The 13795-nt window shown below is 39.3% G+C and overlaps 1 protein-coding gene across 1 annotated transcript in view; it reads right to left on the bottom strand.

The window, feature by feature from the left end:
• CFAP47 (cilia and flagella associated protein 47) overlaps positions 1-13795 on the bottom strand; it is a 2858849-nt gene that overhangs the window by 1535418 nt on the left and 1309636 nt on the right. Inside the window, exons 46-47 of the mRNA XM_078657910.1 lie at positions 8328-8524; positions 4170-4313 (exon numbers count right to left, since the gene is read on the bottom strand). Coding sequence (XP_078514036.1) covers positions 4170-4313; positions 8328-8524 — 341 coding nt within the window. The remainder of the gene's footprint in view (positions 1-4169; positions 4314-8327; positions 8525-13795) is intronic.

Here is a 13795-nt window from a genome sequence, read left to right on the forward strand (position 1 = left end):
GAAATATCAAGTACGTATTTGCATCAAAGTACTCTGTTAATTCTCTACTAAGTTGTTTTTTCCAGTACTTTTGCCATAATCGGTTGGCCAGCTATAGGTCTATAGTTTTTGGGCTTGTTCGGATCTGAATTTGATTTTTTCAATAAAGGGCGAATAGCTGCTTTTTCCAGACAGTTGGATACATACCGCTGGTTATGACTTGGTTCAGAATAGGTGTACGTTTTTCACCAATTATCTGAGCTACTTGATGTATAATTGATTGGGGCATGGGTCCGTGGGTGCACCTGATTTTATGGACAGAAGTGACTTTTGCACCTCATTATTATTCATGGACTGGAATTCAGATAGTCTACATTGTGTACTAATGTTAGATGTTAATGTATTTTGTGAGGTTGGCAAGTTTGGGAAGTTATTATAAATCTTGCGCACCTTCTCTTGGAAGCAGTTTGCCACTGTATTACATAACTTTTGATCGGTCTTAAATCTCTTATCTTGCTGTGGTTTAGCTAGCAGATTGACCGTTTTAAACAATTCCCTAGCAGAATTGCCTGCCTCGTCTATTTTTGCGGTAAATAATTGTTTCTTTGTAGAGACTATTGCTTCTTTATAGCGTGTCATGATCGCATTGTAGGTGTCTTTTTTTAAGATGTCATAGTTCTGCCGCCATCAGCGCTCTGCTCTTCTACATTCTGTTTTTAACATTTTTAATTCTGGGGTATACCAAGGAGAGGATGTTTTTACTTTTTTTTCAGCCATTAATCTTTTTGGCGCGATCTTGTCCGCCGCTGCTGTTAGCCAGTCATCTAGCTGTTGAACGGCCTTATTATTGTCACATTCCTGAGAGATCTGAAAAGAGTCGAGTGCTACCTCCAAATCCTCTTTTTTTATTTTGTCCCATCATCTGATTAGTGTTTTGGGGAGTATCGCTTGTGTTCCGGATTGTGATTTAACTACTTTAAAATTAAAATGGATAACATTATGATCTGTCCATGGTAAAGGCTGTATATTGAGGACTGTCACTTCCGGATCACTGGTAAAAATTCCGTCCAGCGTGTGACCTGCCTGATGCGTGGGTTCCATTACTAATTGCCCTTGGGCAAAGTTCGCACTACATAAAAACCACAACAAAGAAATCCTAGACTGGTCTCAACTTTGCAGAAGTAAATCCTCTTTTTTCATGGAGTCAAATATATCTTAATGTCTCTCCTTGTGTAACTAAGGGTGTCCTCGTTGATTGCAGCTCAAACCATCCAAAATGTAATTAAGGTTGCTTGCTGCCCCATCCCTACTTCATAGTCTTCTCCTGCATCAATTCCTTTAAAAACTGCTTCCAGTTTGCTTATCTGATGCACACAGTCACGGCCTTTTCTTTGACAGAAATGTGTTCTTTTCTGCAAACATTGCACTATTTCCCCTTATAGCTGTTTCCAACAGGGGCATAACTCTCAATAGTGCAGTTCGTGCAATGGCACTGGGCCCCTGAGTTGTGAAGGGGCAAACTGCACTCCAATTATTAATATCTTTTACTATCCGGATGGATTATATGAGAGATCATTTTACTGACCTATTTTAGGGCTCATGGTACCCCTATCAGGCCACTTGCAACCAACTCTGTCATTCTGTGAAAATCCAGACCTCTCAATTTCCATGCTGCTAAATCCTTATTTTTATCCTGCTACTTTTCTGGCTGAACTACTGTTCATCTATTTCTCAGACTCTTCTTCTACTCTTTCCCCACTTCAGTCTATATTTAATACTTTCAACAAACTTCTTTTCGGCCTCATCCTTCGTTTTCCCACTCTTCCTCACTTGCTTCGACTCACTGGTTTCATTTCCAGATTCACATTATATTTTAGCATTTTCTTTAAATGCTGTGCACGTTGTGTTCCTCCTTCTTTCTTCTTTTGATTTTTTTTTTGCTTCGACCTGTCATCTTGCTTCCTCTTCTGAGTTCCTGGTTTTAACTTCCATCGCACATGGGCACAGCCACAGTCTCTGCATCCTCTCTCCTTCTCACTTAGGATTGTAAAACCTAACTTCCCTCTGTCGGCTCGATCTCTAATTTACAGACCTTCAGTATTCGTTTTCAAAACCCTCTACTCATATCTCTCAGCACTAGTGATTGTATTCTTGTTTTTCTCATGCAAATTATTATTTTTGAATTTTTTTGTTCTAAATGCTGTTCAGCACTTTGATAAAAGAGCTTTAAACATCCAATAAAAATTATGGTAAACACAATTACTCTCAATATGTTCTAAAAGGATTGTCCACTGAACGTTGCCACAATGAATCTCAAACCCAGCTGACATCATCTGACAAAGCAATATTCTAGAATGCCTTTAGTTGATGACATAAATGCGGGTCTGGATGAAGAGAATAGTTTTTTTTTTCTCAACACTTGATGCACCCTTTAAAAAGCATATCAACAGGATACACTCTTCAAAAAGCATATCTGAAGCCAACGGTATGGGAATAAAATCCATTTTTCTCTAGACAGGTATTAAAGCAAGGTCTTGATTTTATTGCAGAAGGATGTATGATGTCACAACGCAAACCATTACAACGCATTCTTTTACAAAGCGGTTTTTAACAGCACAACTTCCCTTACAACGCATGCTACTACAACGCAAGCCATTACAACTAATGTAATAGTACAATGTAATTTATTATTCTAACACCGCCGGGTGCTTACCTCAGGGAAGGTGCTGGTCAGTGAGGTATATGTGTTTTAATGGCATGCGTTGTAATGGAACTTGTGTTGTATTGACTGTGTTGTAAAGGCATTGTGTTGTAATGACTGCATAGTAATAGATGTTTCCCATTGCAGAGCAGGAAGTGAGAATCATCCTACTGCTTTCTTTCTTCTAATATATGTTTCCCTCTTGAAACTATATACATTATTTCTTCATTTCAACTCTAGTTCCATGCATCTTGCATGCCAGGGAAAGAAGTCCTGGAGAGGCCAGATCCAGGTATGATCACATCATGGCTCAATGTTTTCATGTGATGGCTGTCCTCTCCTTCAAGTCTTTTTTTTTTGGGGGGGGGGACGTTTATGTAGCGCGAACTCAACCTGAAGGTATCAGAGTGCGTTACATGAGCACCAGTTGCGTTACAGATGATCACATTCAGTTTGTTAGGAACAGAGAGATTAATCAGGATGTTGAGCGCCCCTGCCAAGACTCGAACCCAGCTCATGTCGACTACTCTTTCCGTTAGGCTACATCCTCTTCATGTTCTGTAACTGATGTTTAAGCATAAAAAGAAGAAAGCTTGCTAGTGGTAATAGGGGATTTACTGACAAACTGATTTGCCTTAAATGTATGTTGCATACTTTATGATTTCCCTTTCCTAGGATCATGGCAAATGTATTTATGGTAAGCCTGGTTGCTAGTTAACAAAGCATAAGACTTGAACCACATCACTCTCATATATGTCTTTAATACCGGTTTATAAAAATCTGCATTTGCACAACATTTTTGCACCAGAGTTTCTGTAGTACAGTTGGACATTGTTCAACAATTATCAATCAATACTGTCATGCAGAGTGCAGCCAGATTCACAAACAGCCAGATTAGAAAGTTGCACATTTGCTCCCCAAGGGCAGCTCAAGTATTCAGACAACATTTATTTCTATTCAAGGATTCACAGAGAATTTCAAAAATACTCCTGGAGCAGTACTCCATCTTCAGACTTCTAGGACCGCTCTTATGCATATCATTTACTCATGTGGAAACTCCAATTGGTGGAAAGGTTTGTCAGAAGAATTGCTACTTTGTTCTCACCAAGCAGAACATTTTTACATGGTGGAAATCATTCAAAGCAACCATTGATTTATAAAGGTATTACCTCAATGTTCCTACTTTGGAAACACACTTACTCCTGCCCTGGAAAGGATGTGCATGGAGAGAAACTATCAGCAAAGGGTACATGGATAGGATCAAACCCACACGTTTGGCTCATTCACCTACATTTTCCTGTAGGCCTAGCCAATAACAATCAGAAACCCATTCCTCCGCCAAAGTTTGCAAATGCGGCAATTTGACCTTTGGGGTTAGGAAATTCAACTAATACGATTTCTGATTGCGCATAACGACTTGGCAATAAGGTCTCTAAAGACACAACATCTTTAATGTCTAGAATTCTCCAAGTGGTTCAGGTAAACTTACCATGGTCACAGACTTGTTTATGGGCTTGAACATGAGGGAATACTCAGTTGTTTCCCCAGCCTTCACATACATGACAGGAGGACCATAGAATCCGTCCCCTTCTAAAACAGCGTTGAGCGTCCAGTCCAGCGGAGTCATATTGCACTGGAAAACAGAAGCAAACATGTAACACAAATGTTACTGACAAAAACGATGCATTAAAATACAATGCAAATTGATAATCTCCTAATAGAATGGAAGGGTAATAACGTTTCTGTTCACAAAAGTGTTCAATATTTTCTTTAAGATTTTGCCAACACATGCAAAGTGAAAAGTAGAGAATGAATGCCTACGTTTATGTTGCAGTATACAAGAGAGGGGTCCCAGACAAAAAACACATAATTACAGTTTTATACAATTACTACAAAGAAAACAGATAAATGAATGCAAAAAGATTTATTTCAAATTTGCATTGTTACCATTCATTGGTTGAAATTTCATCAACAATCTTACTACACAATTTTTGTATATGTGCCCACATACACAACATAGAGGGGGGGGTGAAGTGAGGGAAAGTGCCAAGGTTAAAGTAGGAATAGGGAAATAGTCAGAATCGTTCGTGATAGGTATTCATCATAACTCAAAACCAATGTTCATGTGATTCCTTGATCCAAGGTCCACGGTATTGTGCTCTTATAGAGTCCAGATTTTTATTGGTTTAGACCACCTAGCTCGCCTTCAGCTGCTTTAGTCTAGCTTGGGGGTGGGAGTTGGTGAAGATATTAGCGTCTACGTTTCGACCCACAAGACGCGTAGGATATTAGTCCTTACAACGGGGTCTTCTTCAGGACGGAACGGTTGTGGGTGGGCAACCTCCTATCACACAGAGGGAGATGAACCAAAATAGATTGTTGGTCCTGATGGTTCCCAGAACTTGTGGTTTTATTCCCATTTGTAAACTGTTTCAGTATGGATGAGATACGCCATCCAGGTGCTTGTATCTAATCTTGGAAAAGGAGTCTAATCCAGCCGAGGGGGTTTCGACGTCTTGTTCAACAACCTCGAGTATCCAATTTAACTTGTAAGCTTCCTTTGCTTTGCTGGATGGGTGGACTAAATCGCTCACAATTAAGGTAGAATCGTTATAGCAGGCTCGCTGGAGTGCCTGGAAAACAGGTCAGAATTCATTTACGTTCAGCGCATAGGTTGCATAGCATTAGATCCCCGTGTTGTATGATTCTTAATTTAATTACCACCAGTACAAAGGATATCGACGGTGACCATCTGACACCGCCGGTACAGGGCTCGGTACGATTCAGCTACCCGTCTCACTAGCGTTCTCACTAGCTAGTGGGCTAGTGAGAACGCTAGTGAGACGGGCAGCTGAATCGTACCGAGCCCTGTACCGGCGGTGTCAGATGGTCACCGTCGATATCCTTTGTACTGGTGGTAATTAAATTAAGAATCATACAACACGGAGATCTAATGCTATGCAACCTATGCGCTGAACGTAAATGAATTCTGACCTGTTTTCCAGGCACTCCAGCGAGCCTGCTATAACGATTCTACCTTAATTGTGAGCGATTTAGTCCACCCATCCAGCAAAGCAAAGGAAGCTTACAAGTTAAATTGGATACTCGAGGTTGTTGAACAAGACGTCGAAACCCCCTCGGCTGGATTAGACTCCTTTTCCAAGATTAGATACAAGCACCTGGATGGCGTATCTCATCCATACTGAAACAGTTTACAAATGGGAATAAAACCACAAGTTCTGGGAACCATCAGGACCAACAATCTATTTTGGTTCATCTCCCTCTGTGTGATAGGAGGTTGCCCACCCACAACCGTTCCGTCCTGAAGAAGACCCCGTTGTAAGGACTAATATCCTACGCGTCTTGTGGGTCGGAACGTAGACGCTAATATCTTCACCAACTCCCACCCCCAAGCTAGACTAAAGCAGCTGAAGGCGAGCTAGGTGGTCTAAACCAATAAAAATCTGGACTCTATAAGAGCACAATACCGTGGACCTTGGATCAAGGAATCACATGAACATTGGTTTTGAGTTATGATGAATACCTATCACGAACGATTCTGACTATTTCCCTATTCCTACTTTAACCATGGCACTTTCCCTCACTTCACCCCCCCCTCTATGTTGTGTATGTGGGCACATATACAAAAATTTTGTAGTAAGATTGTTGATGAAATTTCAACCAATGAATGGTAACAATGCAAATTTGAAATAAATCTTTTTGCATTCATTTATCTGTTTTCTTTGTAGTAATTGTATAAAACTGTAATTATTTGTTTTTTGTCTGGGACCCCTCTCTTGTATACTACTTAATCACCCAGGTCCCTTGACTTTACTGGGTCTAACCCTTTGTGTATACCACTACGTTTATGTTGCTGCAGACTCATTCTAAGTGCATGTACATGTATGCGGAATAATAATTTCTTTATAAGACATAGGAGCCAGCAATCCCTGTATAAAAGCCCCTCTCTAATTTCCTTTTTCTCAGAGAGTCACTAGTCACCTGAAATAAATGAAGTAGTTGCACAGTTGTAATAATTTATTACAGCAAACTTCTGGCATTCCATTGTCTGCTGCTAGTTCCAGCAGTTAAGGTGAAAGGCAGGTCGGGGATCTTAAATATATTTGCAGGTGCAGTTTAAACAAGGAAAACAGTAAATCATTTTTCTTTCTTTTGACATGCTTCTTCAATCAGAAAAAATTAACAGCATAAAAAAGGTGTGAATGAAGCATGTTCTTATTTTCCACACCATAGGTCACTACAGGAAAAATACAATTTCTGCATGTTCTACACAATCTGAGCCACAGCATTTCTTAACCTGACTTCCGTTAAACAAATTCTAATATAATTTTGAAAAACATATTAACTGCTTTAGATGTGGTTATTTTCACAGTACAGATTCTGTTTTAGTCTTACCATCTGCAATGCACATTAAAGAGAAAGACCCTAAGGATGTAATTGGTTTTTGGGAAGGATGATGGCGTGACTATGTATTATAAGAAATAAAATACCCTCTACTATACATTAAAAGAATACTGCAAGTCACCTCCTAGTTCCATGATTTTATAACGGTATTCAGTCTTCAGCCTCATTCTTCTATATACTCACAGAATTTCTTAGTAATTTACAAGATCTTTATAATGTATGGAAGGGGAGTATTTTAACTCATATATTTCTAAAGGCATCCGAGCCCTGCTGTGCCATTCAGGTAGTGTGTTCACATTTCACTTCAGAGTGGTCAATAAAAGAGCGATAAAATTGCTGCAGCAGCTCTTGCTAACTTTGCTCTAAATATCTTCTTTGCAATGTACTTATATGTAATTTTTTATGTTAAAAGTAAAAGACTAAAGTTACGCAATAAACCATGCATAGCATCCCTATCTATTTGACAGACACCAATATACGAATGAATAGCAAGACAGTTAATTTATCCTCAACTCACATGAGTTTTCAACTGATTAAAGGTGACGTAAATGAAATTTTCTAAAGAACGATGAACCGTAAGGACTCTTCAGCCCTCTTTCATAGCATATTAGGCTCTTACTGAATAATGATCGAACTATGTATAAACAGTCCCCATAATGTAATATTAGATTTCCTAGACTATGCAGAGAAATGGATTTCTCAAAACCAAAAATGATTTTCCATGCATTACTACCATGGATATTTTGGTTAACCCACACCACTACTTTTTGTTCAGTAGGAGTAATCCTGGATATCTACAATAATCATGAATTGTGAGGACTATTCCTGGAGAGGTCTGTCCATTCCAGAAAAGTCAGGAAACTACTACAAACAAGGTATGAAACCTGCAGGAGTTTAATAATGATGTTATAATGAAGGGAATTCTGTGTTTGCTAAGTAAAGTGAGATCAAGAAAGTGGCTGCCATTAATGCAATCAACTAGATGCCAAAGGAACCAGCGATTATTAGTGTCTCAAAAGTTACTCAGGTTTCTTTCAAGAAGCAGTAAGGGGAAACATAGTATATGGACAGGATCCAGTGAAAGTGGAGGAATAGTTGTTGGAATAGATAGACTGACAAACGAGATTCAGAGGAACCACAAAAGGAACAGAACCTGAGTGATACAAGGAGTACTTCACTGCATAAATGCTTATGCAGTTAACTCTGCTTCTCACCCACTTACTATTGGGATGTCTTGAATGACTGGTTGCTGGGCAGGTGTTATGAATTCGAGCTCTGCTGCAGCACTGCTTGCATTCACCAAACACTCAATCGCATAGACCCGAATGTCGTGGATGGAACGAAGAACAATGCGACAAGGGTAATGACCCGGTTCTTTTGGTTGGAATCGGATATGAAGCTGGACTGCAAGGTCGTTATCTACAAAGCAACAATTCAAAATAAATTGACCACTTCACTTTAACACTGAGCAAATGACAATTATGTTTAGTAAGAAACCAAAATATAGAAATAACTAAGGTAAAACATTTGAGTGAGACAGAGAGAACAGTATTACATGTTTAAAAATGTATTACCACATTGGGTTAACATGCATAACATTTGCAGCACTTTAAATTGGAGCTCGCCCTAAATCTCATATTCATATTAAACATATCAGTGGATAAGCATAATGGATGAAGTTGAATATTATCACTTTGTGCCTCTAATATTGAAAATCTTTATCTCATGACCGGTGCCAAGTTTTTTCTGCCAGATTTTTTTATTACAGCTTCTTATTCTAATTATCGCAACAAACAAACCCCATCCCTCCCAATTGAGCAACACCTTTGCACCTACAATGTCGGGCAAGCCTCCCCTGCCCCCCAAAAAAGGAGAAGGTTTTGAGACAGGAGTTTAGCACAAACACCGTAATAGGACACTGTCATAATCGTTTCCTTTTTTGCCCCCTGACTATTGGAAAAAAGAGTTGTATTTTTGTTGACCTAAACTAACTGGGGACACACATGTTGAACAGTTTTTTTTTCTGAACTCACATAAATATGGCAACTGGCCACATGAATGTCTATGGAGACTAAGTGGCTTCCTTTAGACTGCTTTGGCTCCCCTTTTGTAGCTAGAGGAAGTGACAAAGCAATCGTTAGAAAAAAATGAAAAATGTGTGAGGTGTTATCTGTAAAATCATATTACAATTAATAAATAATCTATACTGCACACTAAGTTTAAAAATACAATACTTTCCTAAATAAAATGCTTAAAACTGTAAGAATATAACTAAAAGTTCAAAGAAAAAAATCTGATTTGAAATAAGAGGTAACGGGATATTTGTCATATCAATCTCAACTGAAAAACGTATTTATTTAAGTGTTTATGTACACTACATGTCAACTCACTTTATTTCAAAGTTCTGAGAAGTATAGAATGCAACTCCAAGTTTTGGGGAAGGAGCCCAAACGTAAGCAGGGTACACTACAATCCGATGTACCTCACTCAATTCCAACAATCTAGTGTTTTGGTATCGAAACACCAGATTGTGTCTCCCTCTCACATAAGAACATTATGGGTGCAGAACTCGTGGTGTGGCAACAACTAGGACTAAGAGCGGTGTAGTCCAGATACGGAATTTGGTTCACTCCAACTTGGGCCGTCTCACCTAATAAGTCAATTTAATTAAAGTAGCAGGTGATAAATATTGACATAAGGATGACAGACCAGGGTTGTCTTTTCAATGCTGAATATAAGATTTTACAAACAGCTTACATAAAGTATGTCATAAGAAATTTTTAGTAGCAAAGCACACAAATATTAAGTGGAAAGAACTCAGTACGCGTCTAAGTGAAATCTGGCTTAGGTTCACCTCTGAGGTGGGGGAAACACGTCTCTCTCACATGGACATCTATACATCCTTTTATAGGACTTTAAACAAAGACATTGATACATTCTACATGGGTACATGATTCTCAAGAAATGTGCCAAAAGGTAACAAGCAATAAGAAACAATTTACCACAAAATATATCTCAAGATTTTCCCATAGTGGCACCACAATAAATTTGCAGACATTCTCACAGTTAGAACAGCTATTCAATTGATATATTGTGTGACAACAGCCTGGAGCAGTTGAAACGTCCTTGGTTAGGTAAAGAGCGAAAAAGGTCTCTGGGAACATCTCTCTCCTTATTAGTGTGAGTTTTGCAGTTCTTTATTTGGACCCAAAGAACAACAACAGTTACCATGTGATATTAAGGACTTTAATACAAGATGGATGATATTGTAAACAAAACTTTAGTTAGCTTAAGCCTTAATTGGTGATGAGCTTCAATGGGTAAGGGTATCAGCTATCACATGGGTCACCAAGTCATTCAGAGGAAATGCTAAAAAGCACACCATAGCTTTCAGCACAAGACTTTGCAAGATGAATCATGATAAAATGGAGCTGGTTCCAATTATGCTTAATATTGTGGACAAGCTTGGTAATGAAGATACAACAGTAATAACCAAGTTCCAAAGAATATGAGAATTACTCTCACAGTGCTCTCTGTTCACCACTCAATTTATCCCTTCAGAGAATGTTTCAGAATTACAGTTTACTTGATATTGTTCGAAGGATGATGTTACAGTCTTAAGTTCATGGTTCAAGTGAATTTGGGATGCCCACAAGAAGTCCTGCTAAAATGTCGTCCTCTCATGACTGATTTAGTATAAATGGATGCCCAACTCATCTTTGGGGAACATTTTAGTTGGTCTTCTTGCCAGGGTCAAAAAACTATTTCCCTGAGTCATAAGTAGAAAGATTAGAAAATAATGCATACTGTTCGGCTCCAAGATGTTGATGTGGGTTTGCATCTTTTTTTTCAACATGGTTCAATCTTGGAGCATTTATCCATAATTATAAAATATTTTTTCAATCTATGGCGAATGAAATTCCATCTCGGCAAAAATCTGTAGCTGCCCCTGCCACTCACCTAGCAGTTGCTCAATTCCCAACACTAAGTGGCCGATTACGATGTCCTTAGGAAGGGCTACAAATGGGATTCGGTATTGTTGAATCCGATTGGAACACTTGTTCCCTACCGAATCATACAGTTTTCCCAACGACCGATTACGATGCCTGGAAACCATTCAAGTAGACCAAATAGGTTCCGAAAGGCATCCGGAAAGTCTGAGTTTTTCAGAGCTGATTCGTACAGCTCTATGGACACGGTTTCCAGACGAGCGATTACGATGGCTGATTCAGACAGTCATTCCGATTTGGTTAGCCCGAGACAAAACGGCTGCTGGAATCTGCCTTTGGGGGCCCGTTGTGGGTCCCCTTCACCTGGAGCCGTACGAATGTGGCCCATGGGGTTACCTAAGGAAACCCTCTTCCCAACCATGCACAATGTGGTAGGGACCATGGGGTCCCCGTCACAAGGTGCAAAGTTTTCCCCAACCACCTCTTTTTTCAATGAGAGCCTTTATTCGCGTTTGGAATACAGGCTTCCATTGAAGTCAATGCAAGTCCGACCGAACGATGTTGGGAGGCATCGTAATCGGTCGTGCGGCCTCACAGGACCTGATTCGTTTGTAAACTAGTCCTGAACTGATTCTGGGCAATTTCCAAATGACATCGTAATCGGCCTCTTAGTGTGAGACATGAAGTTTATCTACTACAGGGTAAGTCCTCAAAGGAAGCATACATTCCCAGTAAAAGAAAACGGTCTCTAATTTTCTGTTGCCAGTCAGTTGTTATATTTCTAGTCAATCGTAACAAGAAAATGATGTAGAAGCTTACCTGAAATGCATTATGAGAGTTGAGTTATGACATCACAATTCCTGCTGCAAGAGCCAGCAGCCAAGGTGAAAGGCAGGCCATTGAGTATCATTACAGCTGAAGTTTTCGTTCTCATGAAATTTATGGCAACATGTTTTTTTTAAACACTTTAATTTACTAGAAGAAATAAATGATATTTCTGCATGCTACCACCTTTGTTGAAGATCTGATTTACAATTAACTGATTCAAAAATGTTTTTAAATTACTAACAGTTTTCAATTGTTAAAGTCTGCAATGTTAAATAATGTAATTACAAACCTATCAAAGGCAGCTATATTGCTTCAGTGCATTTTGTTTCCCTAATTGAACTGTTTCACAATTGTCATTAAATGATTATGAAACTCATGAATTACAGCAAATTCTGACTAGTAAATTGAAGTATATTAAATTAATGGAGCACAAAAAATAAGCAATCTAATTATGACCACGACTCATAAATTAAACATACATTTATCGATAACATTTAAGACTAAAATGATACTATTTAGAACAAAACATGGTCTTCAAAGTGACTGTGATAATGTCAATTTAAGATGATTATGAAAGCAAAATAACAGAATAAATGTGAGGTTATATTATGGTTATAAAGGGAAAATGGCAAACAAAATTATGATCATCATTTTCAAACTAAGATCTGGAAGGTTTTAAATTAATTATATAATATGTCACCTAATAAGGAGTACATACACAACAGCAATATCAGTGAATCAAGTCATCAATTCAATGGAAAAAAGAGGGACATTTTGGATGAGTATGGGAAAACATGAAGCAAAGAAAGACTACCATTGTGAGACTACAATTGTGATGTCTTCATCTTTTGCTGTGGAAACTGTGAACCCTGAAATGTTGACTGGGCTAAATGCATGTATAAGAATAAGATTTTTCAGAACATTTTGTTAATAGTTTAATAGTTCGCTGTAACTACAATAGACAGTGAAGAACTTGTCTTGAGTGTTGACGTGAGATGTATGAAAAACTACATTGATGGATTAGAAGGGTTCGGGCACCTCTAGAACTGTTTCTTTTCCTTTAAAAAGACTATTGCTCTTCGCGTCTGCTCCCCGGTCCACCGCAGCTTCTGCTGTTTGTGTGGAGGAAGATTTCACGGTACATTTTCCCTCACTTCCACCTGGACAGTGACGGGCGCCATCTTAGAAGGGAGACGCTCTAGTCTATTTACAAGACCTCCGGCTCCACACTTGAAAAGCAGGAAATGGCGCTGACGCGCAGCAGGTGCGCCGGCGGCGCGTTAAAGGCATGCCAAAGGCAACCCCGTCTGCGCCCCGTCCGTGTCCAGAACACGTCCAGCGCCAGTCATGCTGCAGGTTTTTAAGCAGATAAAGTATTCACGTCAAACTTTCTTAGACAGTTGAATACAAAAAAAAATGTGGACATTATCTGGAGGCAGATAAAATCAGGGGCCCTGTTGCTTGCTGGAAATGTTAAACACAGGTGCCAACGGTCGAATTCAATCATATAAGGACAAAAGATAAAGGAGGTATCCGTCAAGCTGTAATATAAGGGGGTTTGGATTAATGCACGCTCCTTAGTTAAACACGCGCTGGACATCAGAGAGCTAATCATATATAATGAGTTAGACTTTCTATGCATTACCGAAACATGGCTAACAGATGACTGCAACCCGGATTTTGTAGTAGCCCTGCCCCCTAACTTTACCATCTGCAGGAAATACGGAGAGGTTGGCGGGGGGGGGGTGGCTATTATCCATAGAGATACTCCCCAATGGAAGACTTTTAGCCTACACGAATTGAAGGGAGCGGAAAGCCTTGGTTTCTGCTGTACCGTAAACGGATCATCTTCATTCTCGGGAATGCTGGTTTACCGCCCACCAGACAATAGTAATACCTTTTTGGACTCACT

The sequence above is a fragment of the Lissotriton helveticus genome, chromosome 8 (assembly GCF_964261635.1).
Source record: "Lissotriton helveticus chromosome 8, aLisHel1.1, whole genome shotgun sequence".
Lineage (NCBI taxonomy): Eukaryota > Metazoa > Chordata > Amphibia > Caudata > Salamandridae > Lissotriton > Lissotriton helveticus.